The following is a 20,607-nucleotide window of genomic DNA, read 5'->3' as shown; positions in this document are numbered from 1 at the left end:
GAAGGCGGCGTGGCGCGTGGCGGGTGGCGGCGTGGCGGGAGACCTTTCTCCTCAAGTCAAAAGAGAAGGCAATTGGCTGCTGCTGGGGCATAGGTAGGGGCTGGGGTGAGTGCCGGGGGGGGTCTAGGACAGGGGTGCATTTCTCAAAACTATAGTTGCTAACTACATTAACTACTTTGTTGTTTGCAGTGCAATTTCCCATTGACAACTACCAAAGTTGCTAACTGGCTAACAACTACGCTTTCGAGAAACGCACCCAAGAGGACAAAATGCAGCTGACGGGATAGAGCATGGTTGGGGGGGGGGCGCGAGGCGAGCACAGTGCAGCACTGCAGTACAGGCAGGTGGCCATAAGAGCGACAAGAAGAGAACAATGTTATTAAATAGGAGCCCAGTAGAAGGGAGGATGATTTTGAATGAGGTAATGGATTGGGGGGGAGAAAAAAAAAAGAGGAGAGCGATGAACAAGACAGCATGGTTTTTTGTTTCGTTTTTGTAATTTATTTCTCCTCTGGGTGTTCGGGGATGCCGGCGGCGACGAGTGCCGCCCGGTACGTGAGCAGCACGCCGCACATGCTCTTCACGAAGCCCTTGGAGAGCGGGAAGAGCGGGAAGCCAATGTCCGGGTAGCCGCTGCGCTCGGGCAGGAAGCTGCGATAGCTCTTCCTCCGCTTCTTTGGTCTGACCACCGTGGGCGGCTGCTGCTGCTGCAGCTGCGGCTGCGACTGCGACGATGATTCCTGGGATGACGACGACCCTTTGCAGCCGCCTTGCGTCGTTACCGCCGACGACCCTAGTAGCCCGCTATCTGAAGCGTCTCCTCCAGCCCCCCCAGCACCGCCGCTGCTCATCGCGCTTCCGCCCTCGCAGTCCGAGCTCTGGCTAAGGTCCTGCTGCAGCGTGGAGCTGCTCCCGGACGAGCCCCCAACTCCAACGCCAGGCGCCTCCACTGTGGTGGTAGAGGGGCTCAGGCCAGAGTCGTCCAGCACCTCCTCCTCGTCCTCCTTTAACTCCTCCGGCTTGTTGGGGCTGCTCTGAGCCAACGCCTGGGGGATCTCCTCCAGCGCCTCCCTGATTCCTCCTCCTCCTCCACCGCTAACGCCCTTCCCTCCTCCGCTACTGCTACTGCTACCGCCGCGCTCCACCACGGCGCCGTCCAGCTCCAGCCAGAACTCCAGCCGGTGGACGAGGCGCCATCCGCAGGCGGCAAAGTGCTGCCGGATCTCCTGCTGGAAGACCTGGACGGGGTGCTGCAGCAGCGTGGTCATGGACTGCACCATCTTGATGAGCGACATCTCGTTGTAGCAGCGGCTGTTCTCGTAGCCCTCCTGCAGGCCGCGGTCGCTGTCGAAGCCGGCCTCGTTGTAGTACGGCTCGTTGACCAGGATCAGACCTACCAGCGCAGCACAGAGAAAGATTATTATTAGAGATGCAAAGGATCCAAGATCTGGTTCCGGATCTGGCAGGATAATAGGGTTTTTCACAGGATCCGGATCCGGCAGGATCTTAAGCAGTGGATCCGGTATCCGGCAGTTACCTAAAAATCAGGATCTGATGATATTGAAGCAAGTATTTGAATAGGCTTGTAATGCAAACAACCCATATAACATGCCCATGGGGACTCAGGGTTGGGAAAAATAACCCAGGCCGAGCTCAAACCTACCACACCTCTCTCCCACTGGTCTCCTGTCTGCTCTTCCCCATCCTGTCGAAAGCCCCTAAAAACTATTTGTCTCGTTTACCAGGATAAAACCTACAGATGTCTATTGAGCATCATCAATATAACACTTCATTTCTGTACTGAATCAAATAGTTTATATCTGGTCCACATTATAAAGCCCACACCCCACCCACCTCAGGCACTACAGCACTGCGACATTCACAGCAAGTTAATTATTCATCCCACAAAATCACATTTATTCATCGGCATTAAAGAACTCATATGGAGGGGGGCGCTGTGGCGCAGTGCGCTAGGCCCCCCACATTTGGGCTGGCATTGCCCATGGGGACCCCGGTTCGAGTACGGCCGGGGTCATTTCCCGGCCCTACCCCATCTCTCTCTCACAACCGTTTCCTGTCTCCTCTCATACTGTCCTGTCATAATAAAGGCCAAAAAGCCCAAAAACAAACATTATAAAAAAAAGAAAAAAAAGGATTTCATATGGAGGGCTCGTTGAGACAGGGATTCCATTAAAACACAAAAGAAGAAACATTAAAGTTGAATTCCGCCTCCGCCCACATCGAAACTATGGTCTGCTAGCTCCAGGCATCAAATGATACTCTATGAATGAGAATCATCTCCACCCGCCGCAGTCTCTGGCCACATGAATAAAACACACATCTGCAATAGGAGAGCTCTTTTCCAAAATGCTATATCAACCATTTTTGACTTTTTGCATTTTAATATTGGAATTGACTGTTAAGACGTCCCATCATCTATGTGTGAATTCTTGCCATTCAAATGTTTTGAGAACATACTTTTTAAACCTCCTAAAAATTCATTTTGCAATGCAATTCAACGGAATGCCCAAATGTCAATTTCCCAATTCCCATTCTATAAAATGGATATACTGTATCTCATTTTGGAAAAGAGCTCTTCAATAGGAGAGAGGAGGCTGGCTGGAGCCTTCACCTTGGATAACCCCATAATACTGTTCAAGCTGAAAGACATCGCTTCGTATCTTGGAGGAGAAGGATCAAATTAACCATATAATCAATCATGTAACTATTGGAAATTGGACAAGGATTGTGGTCACCGACACATTTTTTATTTGTCATCGTAGAGTAATGCGCGCGCACACGCACGCGCGCACACACACAAACGATAATATAAAAGTCCATCGACTTCGGTATTACTGTAACACTATAATGAGCTAATTAATAAAGCTTCCCCAATACGCTCCACTGACCTTGGATGGAGATGAGCACTTGTAACAGGCTGGATTTGCTGGTCCATCGCTCTGTACCCTGTGGGACAATGAGGATCACAAAGAAAAGCATTTGTTTACGGATTCACACTTGGGGTCGACGATACAGGTTTTTTTAATGGTCGATGCAATCCTGATTTTTTTTTCATCACCCTTGGCCGATACCCGATTTCCGACACCCGATATTTGGGGCCGATACGAGTTTAAAAAAAAGGTTAAAAATGACAAATATTCCAGGTCTCAAGTTAAAAATAAACATTCCTTTAACATTATCAAATTGAGGTAGAACTTGTAACATTTAAACACCCACTCAAACAATCAAGTAATAAAAAAATTAAGTGTCTTGGTGCTTTTCAAAAAACCCAAATGACATAAAATAATAAATATTGCGTATCGGCCAAAACCAAACGCGTATCGGCCGATACCGATACACTTAAAAAATGCAAATATCGGCCCAATATATATAATCAGATTAATTCACACACAAGAATTCAGAGCAGAGCCGTCTAACAAGAGAGTTGTGTCAACCGGGGACCAGGAACGCGGTTGGTGATGTGATTCGCGACGCGTAGATTAAAATATTTATAAACAGCAACCTTCTGTTCGCTGGAGACTAACACAGAACCATTACATACCAAACAAAGATTAAGTCCAAATGACTTGCATTTACCTTTACTGCATTTACCTTTACCACATTTTCTGTGTGCTATGGCTGCCTCCTAGAACTACTTCTATTGGAGCTAAAGTCAATGGGGATTTACATGTAAAAGGCTCCGTGAGGTTCCATGGGAGCCGCCATTGCTGTGGAAAGATTGGACCATAAAGGTCTATGGGAGTGACGTAACTTATTAGACGGATCTGATTCAGAATATGAGGTTACTTTTAGCATGCGGCGCGGTGTCTCAATGAGCTAAGACGCCGTACAATTACACCGGGGACCCGGGCTCAATCCCGAACCAAGGACATTTCCTGATCCCTTCCCCCATCCCCTCTCCGCCCACTCGTTTCCTGTCCGTCTCTCACTGTCCTCTCTCAAATAAAGGCATAGAAAACACCAAATATAATAACTTTAAACATTCTGTATACCTTGGCTCCTACTTTCTAGCTTTCTGAATCAGTGCCCACCTTCAATTTATTCCGGTTATTGGATTACTAAATAAAACATTCTGCATACCTTGGCTCCTTCTAACTACTTGAAAAGTACAAATGTTTCCCTGAAAACCAACTTCTACCTTTCAGAATCTGAGCCCACCTTAAACTGATTTGGCTAAAGGCTTAGATAGAATATCTACGTGGTGTTGGATCACTAAATTCTGAAAACGATGCAGGTTGAAATTGGTCGATGAACGATGAAATTGGTCGGCTCCATTAACCCAAAGAGACGCGTAACCACACCAACCATTTTCCCTGATGAAGCCACTTACTGTAGAAGGTGGTGTGAGAAATGGAGGAAATGGCTGGGGGAGCACATTGGGGAAATGAGAGGGGGAAGAGAAAAGAGAGCGAAAGGGAAAAGCAATAAGAAAGGAGGGGGAAAGAAAGAGACAGAGGGAGAGGGAGGGAGAGATCAGAGAGGGGGAGCAGAGAGAAAAGGAAAGCGAGACAGAGTTCAGAGAGAGAGAAGAGAAGAGAAGAGAAGAGAAGGGAAGAAAAAGAGAAGGGGAAAAGACAAGAGAGATAAGCGGGAGAAGGAGAGTGGGAGTGATAATATTGGCATGCCATGATTGAAGCCACTTCTTACCCTGCCGATCCAGGTGCCTAGCAGGCTGACGCAGACCTTGCCGTTGTCATAGAGATTGGGGTTGAGGCGGCCGCTGCACTGGGACAGGTATCGGAAGAGCGGCGGCACGGCGGGGTAGATGTTGGGCAGCTGGATGTCGAACAGGAACAGGCCGTCCTCGTAAGGGGTGCGCGTGGGCCCCTTGATCAGAGCAGCGAAGAGGTCCTATAGGGACGGCAGAGCGAAGGAGATGACACATTATTCATTAACATTATTCGGTAACACTTTGCTTGACGCCGGTGTCATAAGCATGTCATTACAGTGTCATAATAGTGTCATGAAACTGTCATAGACCATGTCCTGAACATTTTATGACTGTTGGCCTTATAAACATTATGTCCATGTCATAAACATTTTGACACATACCTAACACTATTATGACACTGTAATGACATGCTTATGACACCGGCGTCAAGCAAAGTGTTACCCATTATTCAATTGCTCGGAGTGCACTTTTTTTAGGAGCTGCTCACTCTCATTGTTCTTAAAATAAAAGATCTGATTCCATCTTACCAACATCTGTACAGGACCACGTGTCTACACATTGATTTAATCAAAAAAGAAAATGGAACTTAAACACTGAGAAAGTCACATCCCACAGATGGAATCAATCTTGGTGCTTTATTCACATGAGTGCCGATTCTTACACCTTCTCTCTCCCACTCAATTCCTGTGACATTGCCTCACCATCCTGTCCTAAATAAAGACATAAAATCCCCAAATATATATTTTATTTTGTGAGAGCTTATGTGAAGTGAACTTGCCATGCGGTCCTCGAAGGTCTTGACCATGATGCCGTCGGGCAGCGAGGTGGCCAGCAGAGCCATCTCCTTCCTCACCGTGCTGAAGAAGCGCTTGGCCTCTGCCGGCTGGAACTCCATTATCTTGAAGCTGTGGCTCTCTGAGGAGGAGGAAGGACGGAAAAATGCTCAGAGTTAAAGCAGAAACGATTTTGACAAAGTTTTGTGAGAGCCCGCACACCTCAAGGGATTCTTTTTCAGCAGGTGGATCAAAGACGTCTGTCATTCAGTGTTACGGACACCTTCCGCAGACTGCAAAAAAAACACGATTTTTAAATTGTTTCAAGTGAATGGATGACAGCCGAGGCTTTCATGAATTCCCTGTAACAATAAATAAATAAAAAGAGTCATGTTTTTTACAGTTACAGTCAGAAGAAGGCATCCGTTACACTGAATGACAATGCCATTTTGCACGTCTTTGACCCAGGTGCAGCTTTTCTGGGTGCTTCAGTCATCAGTTTTCACAAGGAAGAGTGCGAGGCTGCTTCCTCACGGTTCACCACTTTTTATTTTTCTTGGTGCTGACGTTTCGGCACTTCGGTATTCATCAGAGTAACCCAAAACAGAGAAGATTGACAAGCAGTTCCTACTGGGATGCAGAGTTAGTAAAAGATGTGGCCATCCACTATACATATATGCTTACGAACTGTGACTGATGGAGAAAAGGCTCAATATTAAATGGTTTGCACCAAGGTGAAAAGTGTGTCTTTAGCAATCGCCCTTTAGGTGCCCCTCGATGAAAAGGCATTTCACTTTTGGGAAGGTATACTACTTGATAAATGATGCAACCAAATTTCAAAGAGGCGTACAGTAACGGATTCTAAAACGGAGCCAGCTTCCAAAAACTAGGCCCAGCTACAAGGTCAGAAGGAGCAGTTGTCCCCGATATTTATTTTTAAACCAAAACAGAGACTATAAAAAAACAACCACTGTGGACTATTTAAGCACAGGAGCATTTCGTAACTGTATATTGACATTTAAATGTGGTAGACTCGCTTTAAAAGCATTACAAGGCAATAATTTGCCACTTCCAAAGTCATTTTGATGGAACAGGGTCATAGATGAAAAAGGAAACCATTTCCTTCTGATAGGCCTTCAGAATTATGTAGTGCATAGCCTGGATATACAGAACTCACTTGATGAAAAAAGCACATAATAAAATGGATTTCACAGATGTTACTTTGACTGAGCTCATGTAACAAGTTTGTAATGCACTCTTGGAAGATTATTTGGCATTTTATCAAAGTTAGTTAGTTTTATCATAGTTCAGCAAAATGGCGTTTGACATGATGCCACTCTCCTTCATGACCCAGGTTTGATTACGGCCTGGGTCGTTTCCCATCTCCCTCTCCCACTGATTTCCCATCTTCACCTTCAACTGTCCTGTCTTAGTTTTTTTTGGCATTTCAGACATTTACTAAGACTAAAAAACACTAAACTAATAATAATCTTGGAGCTTTGGTACCTGGTGCTTCGTCCAGCACGGAGAAGACCTCTCCCTTGGCGCTGGTGAAGGTGACTCCAGGCTTGCCGCCACTCTGTTGGCACAGCACCGGCGTGTCGCTGGGCCACTCGGAGCGGACCGGCGTCTGTGGCTCCGCCTGAGGCTGGATGGCCGCCACCGCTGTGGGGTTTGTCGTCGACGCCGCCGCTGCTGCGGTCGCCGTAGAGCTGGACCTGTCCTCCTCCGTCGTCGTCCCCGTCCCCTCTTTCCTCTCCTCCTCCACGATGGCCACCACGTCCAGCGTCTTCTTCAGGTTCTCCTGAAGCTTCTTGATGTCGTCCAGAAAGCGCTTCTCCTTCGTGGGCTTCGTAGTCGTCGGCGTGGTCGTAGTGGTAGTGGTGGTGGTGCCGGCGTCGCTGGCCGGGGTGGTGGGGACGGTGGAGGACGGGGTGGTGGTGGGGTTGGTGGTGGTGGTGTTGGCAGCTCCTCCTCCTCCTGCCGCTGGCGAGGGCTCCGCAGCGGTGGGCGACGTGGGCGAGCCGGTCCACAGCTGCTCGACCGTCATGTTCTTTAGAATAATAATAATAATTTATTCTTTAAAATGCATTATCGCCATACAACATGATCTCAAAACATGTCTTAAAATAAAAATAAAATAAAATAAAATAAAATAATGAATTAACTCTAAAAGATAATAAAAGAAAATGATGAGGAAAATAAAAATGATGTAAAATAATCAAAAGGTAGGCCATGGTAATTTAAACAAGCTTAATACTGAAAAAGTATAGGTGGAAAAATAAAATTAAAATAATAATAATAGAAATAGGAACCTAAGACAAAAGACAAAATTATTAACAAAAGACCAATGCATTTCAGATCAACATTAATGTAAAAAAAATAAACAATTGGCCATTGATAAACAATGTTATGGACGTAATAATTATAGTAGGCTATTCATATTATAATAACATACAGCACCAGAATTCTTATAATAAGTTAAATTAGGAACTGGTTAAAGACATGCATATTTCAAAAATCGTGAATTTTCACCTTTAACCCTTTAGCTCCCATAACGGCCGTGAACGTCCGGCTGGATCTGTACCATAACGGCTGCGGCCGGCCGGAATATTTTCATATGAAAATACGGCTGAACGGCCGTCATCATGCAGTTTTTCCAGCTTTCAAACACTTTAGCTCAATATTACAGACCCTCCTCGATATACTTTCAGTATAAAAACTATATGTTTATATTATTTTATTTTTCAGTATTTTAGATTTTATTTCGAGATGCGCCGCTTTATGCGACTTGGCAATCTGCCGTCAATTCAAATGACGGCCTTCCGAGATTGAATGGCTACAAACATAACCATTCTGTTTCTACAATCAATATACACTAAATATGAACTTCCAACCCTCTTCGATCTATTTTCATGGTCAACAGCACATGTTTATGACTATTTGGGCTATTTTAGATCATGTTGTTTTATTAGGCTTATGAGATGGTGTTCAACTGTGATGGGTTCTGCCATGGTCCTAAATAGCAAACACAACTGTCCAGCCGATGTCAACACGCTACATATTAAAAATGTAAACTGTCTTCGGAGTGTTTTCAGAGTCAAACCATATGTTGGTATCCAACTATCTTAGTTTCCTGGAACAACGAACAGCGACAGGCGCGTGTGAAGGAAGCGCAGCGCCTACCCATGTTGCGTGTCAGCTTTGGCAAAGCAGTCAAGGACTGTTACTATTCCACGTTGTCCTTCATGAAAATATGGGTGAAGACGTTGAGTTGAATGCTAACTTCCAATAATAGCCTACCAACGTGGTGTTTGTTGCACTTCAATTCCGTATTACTCGGTGATGCCTGGCGCGTCTTACCTGTGCCAAATCGGGGGTGGAAACTTCCTTAGAGCTCCATTCATGTCCTGTCTGCTATCGCGGACACTTCTACGGTTATCCTTACACGTCTTTGGCATGGTTCAGTTCAAACATTATTAGCTAGTGTAGTCCATTACAGTTATCGCATGTAATCCATAGGCCGACCGCTTGAAAATAGGACTTCTGGTTGAACGACATTTGTTGTCGTCACATGTTCATTGTTCAACTTTGACCCTGGATGGATGGATGGATGGATGGATGGATGGATGGATGGATGGATGGAAGGATAGATAGATAGATCGATAGGTAGATAGATAGACCTAAATATATAGATATATAGATAGATAGGCCTAGATAATATTGGATTTTATCACATTTTTATCATTTAATCCACATCAAAGGCACTCTATGGGAATACTGAACAATTAATTATCCATAAATGATATACCATTTGAAAGTGTGTTTTCTCTACTTTAATATGAACGTAACTTGTAATTGACACTTTTCATTTCTTTTCAAGTTATTTGCCATTATTTAAAATATGACCAAAATGCAGCTTTTTTCTTAGAATTCTTGGTAGAATTCCGGCCTATTCAAAAAAAGTTCTGGTAGCTAAAGGGTTAAAAGGTGGGGTTGCAGGTATGACATCACGGTGGGGGAACTCCCCCAGGATTCTAACCGTGCGGTCACACCAACGCGTGGAAAGATGCGGAAGTAATTGACTTTGTATGGGAGAGCAGGCGTGTCTGGAGTCAAAATCGTCAAAAAGCAGAGGGCGTCAGAAGTTGAACTTCATCTAACAAGTCCGACAGGCGGACAACAGATGCGTCCGTCTATGCCCGTTCTGAACCTTTTTTGCCCAAACGCCCCCTTGGCCTCCTCATAACCTGTCAAGGCAATTTATCAATAAGCCTACCATGTACTGTATAAGCCTGGATTTGAAAAAGTACCATAGGATTTCAACAGTGTTGGGCAAGTTACTGAAAAACTGTAATGCATTGCTGATTACATGTTACTGTCTTTTCAAAACAATCCCTTACACTACATTTAGCAATTTGGGGACCTAAGGCGAATTTAGCTAGGGGGGCCATCGACCCATCCCATATCACATTTTTTTTTTCTTTTACATAAAATCTCTATTTTTTATTTATTTATTTCTTTAATCACGATTTTTTATTTAAAAAAATAAATAAATAAATAATTACAAACATAAAAACAGGCAAACATTACAACCCTTTCTGGACAGATTTCAATGAATAGGCTATTTGCAATTTTGCATAGGCCTACATTAAATAAACTAAAATGTGAAATTCTCTTTTCACTTTAATATGAGAGCAGTGATGTCCCCCCCTAACTGAAGTGTTATTTCATGTGTGTGCATGATGCTGTCACCTATTTGAAGTGACGTTGATGTTGGATTTCATGGAATACTTTTAAATGCCGCTTTGGGAAGAAAACAGAGTAGGCGACAGGTGAACTGTCTTTCTGTCAAAACAGTGGTTTGCAGGCGTTTGCGTTTTCACGTGGATATTGTCTTCGTGGACCGTAACAGACAAACCGTAAGTTCCATCAATGAGACATTTAGGCTACTGCATAAACCGAAAAGCGCGCTCTCTGTCAAGCGGTCGCCCCGAACAAACCCTTTAAAAGACACGTGTGCGTATGATCAACAGTAACACAGCCTTCACTCTCCCTGTGCTCGCGTTAATCGAAGTATCGAAGTAATCTCCTCCACCCACGCTCAAAGCGCGAGTTGCTCTCTTGCCTGCACTTCTCACAGCATTGTCAAAAAAATACAGGGGATTGCCGGTGTTCGGGCTGTTGTTTTCTTCAAAGGGTGTTGTTTCTTTTGAGTGGTGACGCTGTGTAGTCTAATAACACTGAACATAGGAAACGCTATCTGCAAATATCTCATGCCTTCCTATTTTTTGTGCTCCGCTTGGTGTTATTGACCATGAAGAGTTTGTTGAGTGTGGCGCTTGACAGTTATCCTCCTTATCTGAAGACGTCTTTGTGTGAATGTTTAGGAACTCGGCTAGCACACATGGCACACATGGATGGAATATGCATACAGACTTCTGTGCTTCTGCAGTTGTGTCAGATAATGCAATCAATCAGCTGCGTAGCCGGTTTGCTAACCATTATGGTAGACGTTTTGGTTTGCACGCATGAGCTCCAGGCCAAAACTGAGCTCTGCCACTCCACTGAGCGACTGCCACCTTGTGGACACAAGAGGGAATCACAAGAGGGAATCACAATTCAGAAACGCATCACGGGAGGGCGGACGGACGGACGGACGGACACCAAAGCCTCTTATAGAGATGCGTGGGACGCATCTAAAAATATGTAACGAGCTTGGCGGCGGCAGGCATCAGCCAATGGAATGTTCACATTTTTCTAAACACGAGCCTCGGTTGGTCGAGATTCCTGGCTGAACGCTTCAAGTTGAATGTTTTGCCTCGTTCAACGCCCCCTGACCAGTGCTTTCTAGGCAGGAGTCAGCAGCGCTTTAGCTCTTTCAACGCCGTCCCTGTGACCGCAGCATAAGGTTCTACATAGACTTAGATAGAGCCGGGGGAGTCCCTACCGTGATGTCATAATAGTACATATTCTTACGATGGTTAACCTGGCTGCAACCCCACCTTTAAGATGGTTAAGCTGCACCCCCACCTTTAAGATGGTTAAGCTGCAACCCCACCTTTAACCTGCAACCCCACCTTTAACCTGCACCCCCACCTTTAAGCTGCGACCCCACCTTTAGGCTGCCACCCCACCTTTAGGCTGCCACCCCACCTTTAACCTGCGACCCCACCTTTAAGCTGCGACCCCACCTTTAGGCTGCGACCCGACCTTTAGGCTGCCACCCCACCTTTAACCTGCGACCCCACCTTTAGGCTGCGACCCCACCTTTAGGCTGCGACCCCACCTTTAGGCTGCGACCCCACCTTTAGGCTGCCACCCCACCTTTAGGCTGCGACCCCACCTTTAGGCTGCGACCCCACCTTTAGGCTGCCACCCCACCTTTAAGCTGCCACCCCACCTTTAAGATGGTTAAGCTGCCACCCCACCTTTAGGCTGCGACCCCACCTTTAAGCTGCCACCCCACCTTTAACCTGCCACCCCACCTTTAGGCTGCAACCCCACCTTTAAGCTGCCACCCCACCTTTAGGCTGCCACCCCACCTTTAGGCTGCCACCCCACCTTTAAGCTGCCACCCCACCTTTAAGCTGCCACCCCACCTTTAAGCTGCCACCCCACCTTTAAGATGGTTAAGCTGCCACCCCACCTTTAAGCTGCCACCCCACCTTTAGGCTGCAACCCCACCTTTAGGCTGCAACCCCACCTTTAAGCTGCCACCCCACCTTTAAGATGGTTAAGCTGCCACCCCACCTTTAACCTGCAACCCCACCTTTAACCTGCAACCCCACCTTTAGGCTGCAACCCCACCTTTAGGCAACCCCACCTTTAAGATGCACCCCCACCTTTAAGATGGTTAAGCTGCCACCCCACCTTTAACCTGCCGCCCCACCTTTAGGCTGCCACCCCACCTTTAAGCTGCAACCCCACCTTTAAGATGGTTATCCTGCACCCCCACCTTTAACCTGCACCCCCACCTTTAGGCTGTGACCCCACCTTTAACCTGCAACCCCACCTTTAGGCTGCAACCCCACCTTTAACCTGCCGCCCTACCTTTAAGCTGCCACCCCACCTTTAACCTGCCACCCCACCTTTAGGCTGCAACCCCACCTTTAGGCTGCAACCCCACCTTTAGGCTGCCACCCCACCTTTAACCTGCCGCCCTACCTTTAAGCTGCCACCCCACCTTTAACCTGCCGCCCTACCTTTAAGCTGCCACCCCACCTTTAAGCTGCAACCCCACCTTTAAGATGCACCCCCACCTTTAAGATGGTTAAGCTGCCACCCCACCTTTATCCTGCACCCCCACCTTTAAGCTGCCACCCCACCTTTAACCTGCCACCCCACCTTTAGGCTGCAACCCCACCTTTAGGCTGCAACCCCACCTTTAAGCTGCCACCCCACCTTTAACCTGCACCCCCACCTTTAAGATGGTTAAGCTGCCACCCCACCTTTAGGCTGCAACCCCACCTTTAGGCTGCCACCCCACCTTTAACCTGCCACCCCACCTTTAGGCTGCGACCCCACCTTTAGGCTGCCACCCCACCTTTAAGCTGCCACCCCACCTTTATCCTGCACCCCCACCTTTAAGCTCTCCAGTATCTTCAGGGCCTCCTTAAGCTCCCGGAAGCCCCGCGCTGTGCCCTCCTTCCCGGGGGGCTTCCCACCGCCGTCCTCCGTGGCGCCGGCCCCCGAGGGGCTGGTGGCGGAGGCGAGGGACTGGTCGGGCGTGGAGGCGGCGAGGGCGCCGGGGGCGTCTCCGCTAGCTGGCGTGAGGAGTTTGGGGCCGTCGGGGGAGGTGGCCGTGGTGGGGGTGGCCGGGGTGGGAGGCTGCTCCTCCTTGACAAACATCAAAGTGAAAGTCACAAAGTCAAAAGTGTGTTATATGGTCAAAAATGTAGGAAATGAGGGGTTAGTTAGCACAGACGATTGAGATTGCGTCTGATCGGACTCTGTATCAGTACGTTTAGTCTTAACATACAGGTCAAGACATCTAGGTTTCCCACAAGAAGGAAATACTGAGGTAGGCCTCACTGCCTCATACTCATACTGAGGTAGCCTTATTGTAGCAGTTGAGATGGGCTGTAGTGGAGTGGAGGTGCTGTATTTATTATATAATGTACAGCAGTGACAGTATGGAAAGTGCACCTTGTGCTCCTCCTCCGCGGTCTCCCAGCTGCCCAGTATATTAAATGCACAGTGGAAGTGCAGTGTATGTATATGTAATATGATGTGCTGTGCACCTTGTGCTCCTCCTCCACGGTCTCCCAGCTGCCCAGTAGGTATACAGTATATACAGTGTATGTATATGTAATGTATATGTAATTTAAAGTGCACCTTGTGCTCCTCCTCCACGGTCTCCCAGCTGTCGCTGTCGTCCTCCCACTCCTCAGACGAGGCCCCGCTGCTGCTCCCCTCCACCGAGGTGTAGTCCGTCTCCTCGCCCTCCGACTCCACGTTATACAGGTGCTAAGGAGAGAGAACAAGAGATCAAGGAGAGATCAGGTGAGATCACGTTATACAGGTGCTGCAGAGAACAGGAGATCAGGCATTATCAGATTCAAACGATGCTTTATTGCCAAAGGAAAGAATAGCAAGCGCTGTATAGTTTTTTTCTCCAGGTTGAAGGGGTGCATCTTTATTTTACATCGGGGTAAACATGTTAAAAATGCCGACCGGTTTCAGCCGTCTGGCCTTCATCAGGGCGTGATTAGATGCTTTGTCAATGGGGGTTTGGAGTGAGGAGCCTGTACGCTCAATATCCTTTTTTTCTTTACGTTTTGACCACTGTCTTCATCAGATTCCCTAATGGTGGCAGAGAATTAAAAAAAAAAAAAAAAAGGTTTGGAGTGAGAAGTCCCCACACTTCAAATCAAGCCTGTGTCATGCACCTTTTCCTGGGATGTGCACAATTTTCTAGCCTGGCGACGCCATCCACGTACTCCACCCAAAGATTTTGGCTCCGCACATCGTCTGGCAAAAGCCTCGAGCTCGTTTCTCTCAGTGTTTAGCCAATCAGCAAACAGTTGAGAGTACCGGTACTGATTGGTTAAGGTAACTATATTCACACTTTCGTTTTGTTATTTGTATGCTTTTGCGACGCTATAATGTAACAGGCATGCTAATAAAGCACAAAATGGGTTTTAATTTGAGTTTGGAACTTCAATTAATTTAAATGATGGAATAAGATCAGACCATCTCCCATCGTCCACGGAGACGGATTCCTCATGGCTTTTGCCAGACTGATTGACTGAGTCAACAGTCGGCTATTCGCCCAGGCTACCTTCTCCTGGGATGTGCACAATTTGCACCCTCAGAAAGTGCATGGAAGTAAACGTCATGCCAATAAAGCTCTTTTGGTGCATCTAAACAAAATTCAGCAAATAGCGACAACGACATGCGGAACAATATCCTTAGGATCGCTTTCAGAGTGATTTTCTGAACATTATCCCGCTATAGCTGATATGTGAATGGCACCAGTTCAAACATTTTTACAAGATTATAGTTATCTTTTAAGAACCGTTCACAGCTCCAACAATGGCTCTATTCAACGGTTTGTGGGAATGACAGTGAGTGTCTTGAAGCAGTTCAGTTCAGCTGTGTCTAATTGCCTGAGTGCAGTGATTACGCTGGAATTCAATTTGGATAATCTAATGTGCACGGGGCAGGGGGACTTTGCTGACATGCTACTTCACACCTCTGTGGAAATCCATTCCAGAACTGAACAGTCAGTCGGAGGGTGCGTTCCAATATGCGGCCTTGCGTCCTCCACTTCTGCTTATGGCCTCGAACCAAGAGCTAATACGTAGTGATGACATCAGCATTATATTTCAATGTCTTGCAAAAGTTCAGTTGTTAAGTCATTTTCTCAATTTGCAAACTGGATGGTGAATGAAGAATAGTCCTCCAAAAATAATTGTGGCTAGGCTGACCGCGAGTAAAGTTAATCGTTTTCTCCACGGCGGGGCATCAACATAACGTGAGGCCACAAGTACAAGTGGAGGACACAAGGTCGCATATTGGAAGGCACTCACAGATGGATAGCACATCAAGACTGCTAGGCTGCATTGTTCTTAGGGCAGTTATTCAAATAGGTCGTCTCGTCTTCAAATAATTTACACACACTTAAAAAATAATCGTGAAGTAGCGGTTTAATACATTTCATGCAACTTTCAAACGGGTAATAGAATTACTGCATTACTGCCTAATGCATTCAATAATAATGGTGTACACAGCAATGTTAATGAAATGCAGATGGAAGTCGATCTTTAAAAAGAGTATAAATGTTTGGGACGTCCCGTTTTGTGTAGTGCTGTTGGCATCATTGTGGCCCTGGGTGCTGACATTAGGGGGAAGATCTGTCATTACTTGTGTTCTCATGAACAGCATGACGTTCTCCATGTGCGTTACGTCCATTTGTGGGGGAAAACAGCCCATGCAAGTCAATTGGTGATGTTGGGGTTTAATAAACGAAAAATAAGGACCTGTAGACTAGCGTTGTTCACGCGCAACATGTCGAAACTGTGTTGTGTTGCCGGCTGTTCAAATGATATAGCCAAACAGCCGTGGTAGAAGCATGGACTGTGTTCATTTAGGCTAGCCGATGTAGCATGTAAGTTGATAAAACATTCGGTTTGTTTTCACCCATAAAGGGGCGTAACGCACATTTAGGAGCAAAGTACCAGGATGGCCGTTCACGAGTATAGTATGTATAGGATTATGCGTTTTTTTCGGCTCAGTGGCACACAACTCCCAGAGTTCTCTTTCGCGTCTTAATAGCATTTGTATGAACAATGAACATAGACAGGTGATTGAATACCGCCTGTGTGAGTATTCAGTGTGAGGTACTTACGTGTGGCAGCACGATGCTTTTGGAGTTGTCAGCCCACACCACCTCCACCTTACTGCTCACGTCCACTCTCGATACGCAACCAGCAGATGTCTGCAACACACGCACACACACACACACACACACACACACACACACACACACGATGTTAATTAGAAGACCTAGATTGGAAATGGTAAATGGGTGACTCGAAGCAGAATAAAATGTTTTCCGAAAAAATCTAGAAATAGAAAACAAAATCTCCCTCACCAGATGGTTGCCAACCTCCTTCATAAAAATGCTGAATTCAATGTTTTACCATCCTACCCTAACTCAAATTGTGCTCACTGAATAACATTAAAGGTACACTGTGCAGGAAATGGTCAAAAAAGGTACTGCAACTATGCTGCTCATTGAAACTGGGTTGCCTATTGCCAAATTTGATCTTTTCATGAAAGTTTACTACGTAATTAAGTAGCCATTTTTAGCTGTAAAAAATGACTGTACTTGGGCCATACTAGAAAATACTATTTCTGGAAATTAAAAATGGCTGACCATGGAGAAGATCCCCTTTTTCACGTATGAAAAGTGCAATTTTTCCAGTCATAATGAATACTTAGAATTTGATGGTGGTGGTAAGTATTCATGAAAAAGGTAACATTAGTGAATGTGCAGGATTTTTAGTTGTTTATTTCCAAAATTCATGCTGCCCAGTGTCCCTTTAAGACTGTAAATCAAAAAAGAGGCAAAATTGTGTGATGGTATTTACACTGTCGTTTTGGCAGTCCTCCGGGTCGGGGTTGACTATTCTGATGACGACGTCTGTGGTGCGGTAGTGGAAGTCTGGATGGTCAGCGATGTCGTACACACTCACGTCCTCCTCCTCCCCAATCACCTGGACCACACAAAAACAAGAATGAGAACCAGAAAATGTACATTAAAACAGTACTCCGGTTAGATCAGTTTTATTGTCATTTTCTTCACATGCAATGGTCAAATAAAGGCATTGAAATTAGTTTCTCATGCCACACGTAGACAGAGACAAGACAAGCATCGCACTCTGTGCAGGACGGGACAACATGGGAGGGCCTATAACTCTGCACTTTTTACATTACATCATTACATTACCTGGACCACACAAAAACAACAAGAACGAACCAATTGTACATCAAAACAATAGATGAACTTCAATGTAATTTTCTTCAGAGTAATCACATGCACTGGATAAACAGAGGAATTAAAATGACGTCTCTTACGCCACATGCACACAGAAACAAGACAAGCATCAAATGTAACAGTGCAACAGTGAAATAAAGAGAATTAAAAATTAAGCGTGAAGTTGCACTACGTTTAGATTCATTATAAGGACACCAAAGAGGTGAGGTGTGTGTTCATTCCTGACACCTCAGGCTACAGTTTGTTCCACCATTAACGGCAATGTCCAGAGTCGTCTCACCTCGATATCATCTCCCGCTTCGTTGAGTCGGACCCACTTGACGACGCACGTCCTCGCCCTGTGATCGCCTGATTGGATCACCCCGTAGAGCTCTGGGTCCTTAGGAGCAGAGGCTGAGAAACACACACACACACAATTTGTAACAGAACATGCAGACATTCTCCACTACTGATTGCTGATTGATGGAGACTGGGACTGCAAACTTAATTGCCCATGGATGGGATTAATAAAGTTTTCTGAATCTGTGGCCGTGTCTCAAATACCGCACTTGTGCACTTCGGGCACGGTTTTTCAGTGCCTAGGGCGCTCACGCTGTTTTTTCAAATTTCAGTTGAGCCAGTGCACTTAGGATGATCCCCTAACAATGGCGGAAAAATGCAGTGCTTGAATGATGGACACTGCACGCACTAAACAGCGGCCATGTTGACAATGACACGGAGGAAATGTGGCATTCAGTTCAGTAGAAGAGTTTGGTCAGCAGTCTCCTAATTCTGTAAGTAATGTTGATGGGACACCAACCTTTTCATGCAAACCAAAGTATTGTATGTGTGATTGTATTTCCATGTCCTTCACCCCAAAGGACAACAAGCACCAGGCACTGTGCATTGTAAACAGTAGCCAACTCATATTTTGGCGAGCTAATGCCATGCTCAGCCTTCACTTCCAGCAAGGGCACAGTGCATAGTGCTCACATTTTTCCACAACACTATGCACTAAAGACCTCAGTGCACTGTGTGCACTGTGCACTGACAAAAGTGAGTCACTTGAGACATAGCCTGAATCTACCATCTTTGCACTGAGGCAAGCTAAAGCTGTAAGTGAAACCAATACCACTTTAGTAATTATTATATCCCCGAAACGCGGAGCGTCTGGGATGTAATGGTTTTGCGTGCGCCGCGTCCGCCGCCGCGTCCGCGCCGTCCGCCGCCACGTCCGCGTTCGCCGCCGCCGCCGCGTAAGGGCTTTCGTGTTAACGCGATAACTTTTGAACGGATGTTTGGATTTGTCCCAGATTTTTTGGGTGAATGCTCTAGGGCAGGTTCATGAACTGATTCGAGTTTGGAGGTCAACACTTTCAAGATGGCTGAATTCAAGATGGCAGAATTTTTGTTTGGCCCATAACTTCTGACTGGGTGGATGGATTTCTCCCAGATTTGGTGTGTTAATGCTCTAGGGTAGGTTCATGAACTTATTCGAGTTTGGAGGCCAACACTTTCAAGATGGCCGAATGTTTGTTTGGCTCATAACTTCTGACCAGTCGGATGGATTTGTCCCAGATTTGGTGTGTTAATGCTCTAGGGTAGGTTCATGAACTGATTTGAGTTTGGAGGTCAACAGTTTCAAAATGGCGGAATTTTTATTTGGCCCATAACTTCTGACTGGGTGGATTGATTTGCCCGGTACTACCTTATTTTAACAGTTCACCATTTCAGTGAATCTACCATATTAGGTACAGTGTAACAATATTTAATACCATGTAATAGTGTATTACCAGTGTAACAATATGCAATACCAGGTACAGTGTAATAATCAGTATACAATATTTAATACCATGTAATACTAGTGTAATACTAGTGTAACAATATACAATACCATGTAATACCACTTACACAAAAATACATGATGTAGTACAAAATTGGTATATGGTGTTACACTGGTATTACATGGCATTAAATATTGTTACAATGGTTATTACACTGTACCTAATGTGGTATATTCACTGTAATAGTGAACCATTAAAACAGTGTTACCATTTGCCCCATTTTTTGCTTCATTTTCACAATAGTCATTTGGTTTTAAGCCTATGCACGTCATTGATCTATGTATAGATATTAAATATATTTCTTTAATATTTTGTATTTATCATATACGTTTATGAAAAGGTGGACGGGAGTGGTAGGAATGATGGGGGACTGGAAGCGTTGCGTTTCGGGGATATACCTTAAGCAGTCGAAGGCGAGCAGTCTAGTTACAATATAATATCTCTCTGGAAATGGAGAAGTTCCACCAATTATCAGCACAATTTTAATACTTATACAAAATATGACAGTCTCCTACCCGAATATTAGTGTCTGTACTGAAATGTTATAGCTAGCAAGGTTCAAAAATTAAGATGGAAGGGTGACATACTTTTTTCCAGGACATAGCTATGGCTAGAAGGGAGGGTACCTAGGTTCCCCGGGTCCTATGTTCCCCTGTCTCTGTATGCGACCGGGGAACTTAGGACCCTTTTTCTTTTTTTCCCTGCATTCTAAGTTTTCATTGTGAGTTTTCAAATTGTGCCCTTCCCAAAACAATCCCTAAACCTAACCTGTCAGTAATGCAATGTTTGAGTTGTAAATTAGTGCCCTGACCAAAACTATTCCTAAACCTAACCTGTCATAGGTGCAACAACAACCTATGCTTTGCCATGCGGCAGCAGTCTACTTAGAAGGAGTGGTGAACATAGGACCCTTTTTTAAAAAAGGTTTCCAAGTTCCCTGGTTGCGGGGAACATAGGACCCGAGGAACATAGGGATGACCCCGGCTAGAAAGGTTCAAATGAATGGGGAGTCCACGTACTTCGCTTGTCCAGGACGTAGTCTCCGGGGCAGAACTCGTGGTTGTCCACGTGCTGGATGGGCAGCAGGTCGTTGGAGGGCACGCCCATCTCCAGGCGGCCATCTTTCCACATGACGTCAGCCGAGGTTACCGTGGATACCACCTCCACCGCCACCCTGGGGCACAGACACAGACACAGGCAAGACAGACAGACAAACAAAAGATCAAGATATGATACGATAGATACTACCGGTAGTTTCTTTTCAGTTTTCACTCAAATTCATTTTGCATCCCTGAACAGGACTTTAGAGTCAGG

The 20,607-nt window shown here is 45.7% G+C and overlaps 1 protein-coding gene across 1 annotated transcript in view; it reads right to left on the bottom strand.

The window, feature by feature from the left end:
- Nucleotides 1-124: 124 nt before the first annotated feature.
- Nucleotides 125-20,607, bottom strand: part of ube2o (ubiquitin-conjugating enzyme E2O) — a 69,111-nt gene continuing 48,628 nt past the window's right edge. The window contains exons 11-21 of the mRNA XM_063196589.1: nt 20,313-20,467; nt 17,751-17,863; nt 17,064-17,189; nt 16,319-16,408; nt 13,804-13,935; nt 13,051-13,305; nt 6,973-7,519; nt 5,472-5,608; nt 4,669-4,872; nt 2,910-2,967; nt 125-1,393 (exon numbers count right to left, since the gene is read on the bottom strand). Of these exons, the coding sequence (XP_063052659.1) occupies nt 501-1,393; nt 2,910-2,967; nt 4,669-4,872; nt 5,472-5,608; nt 6,973-7,519; nt 13,051-13,305; nt 13,804-13,935; nt 16,319-16,408; nt 17,064-17,189; nt 17,751-17,863; nt 20,313-20,467 (2,710 nt within the window). The 3' untranslated portion in view covers nt 125-500. The remainder of the gene's footprint in view (nt 1,394-2,909; nt 2,968-4,668; nt 4,873-5,471; nt 5,609-6,972; nt 7,520-13,050; nt 13,306-13,803; nt 13,936-16,318; nt 16,409-17,063; nt 17,190-17,750; nt 17,864-20,312; nt 20,468-20,607) is intronic.

Source organism: Engraulis encrasicolus, chromosome 1 (genome assembly GCF_034702125.1).
Source record: "Engraulis encrasicolus isolate BLACKSEA-1 chromosome 1, IST_EnEncr_1.0, whole genome shotgun sequence".
Lineage (NCBI taxonomy): Eukaryota > Metazoa > Chordata > Actinopteri > Clupeiformes > Engraulidae > Engraulis > Engraulis encrasicolus.
The sequence above is the reverse complement of the archived record's forward strand: the minus strand, read 5'-3'. Positions and strand labels throughout refer to the sequence as shown.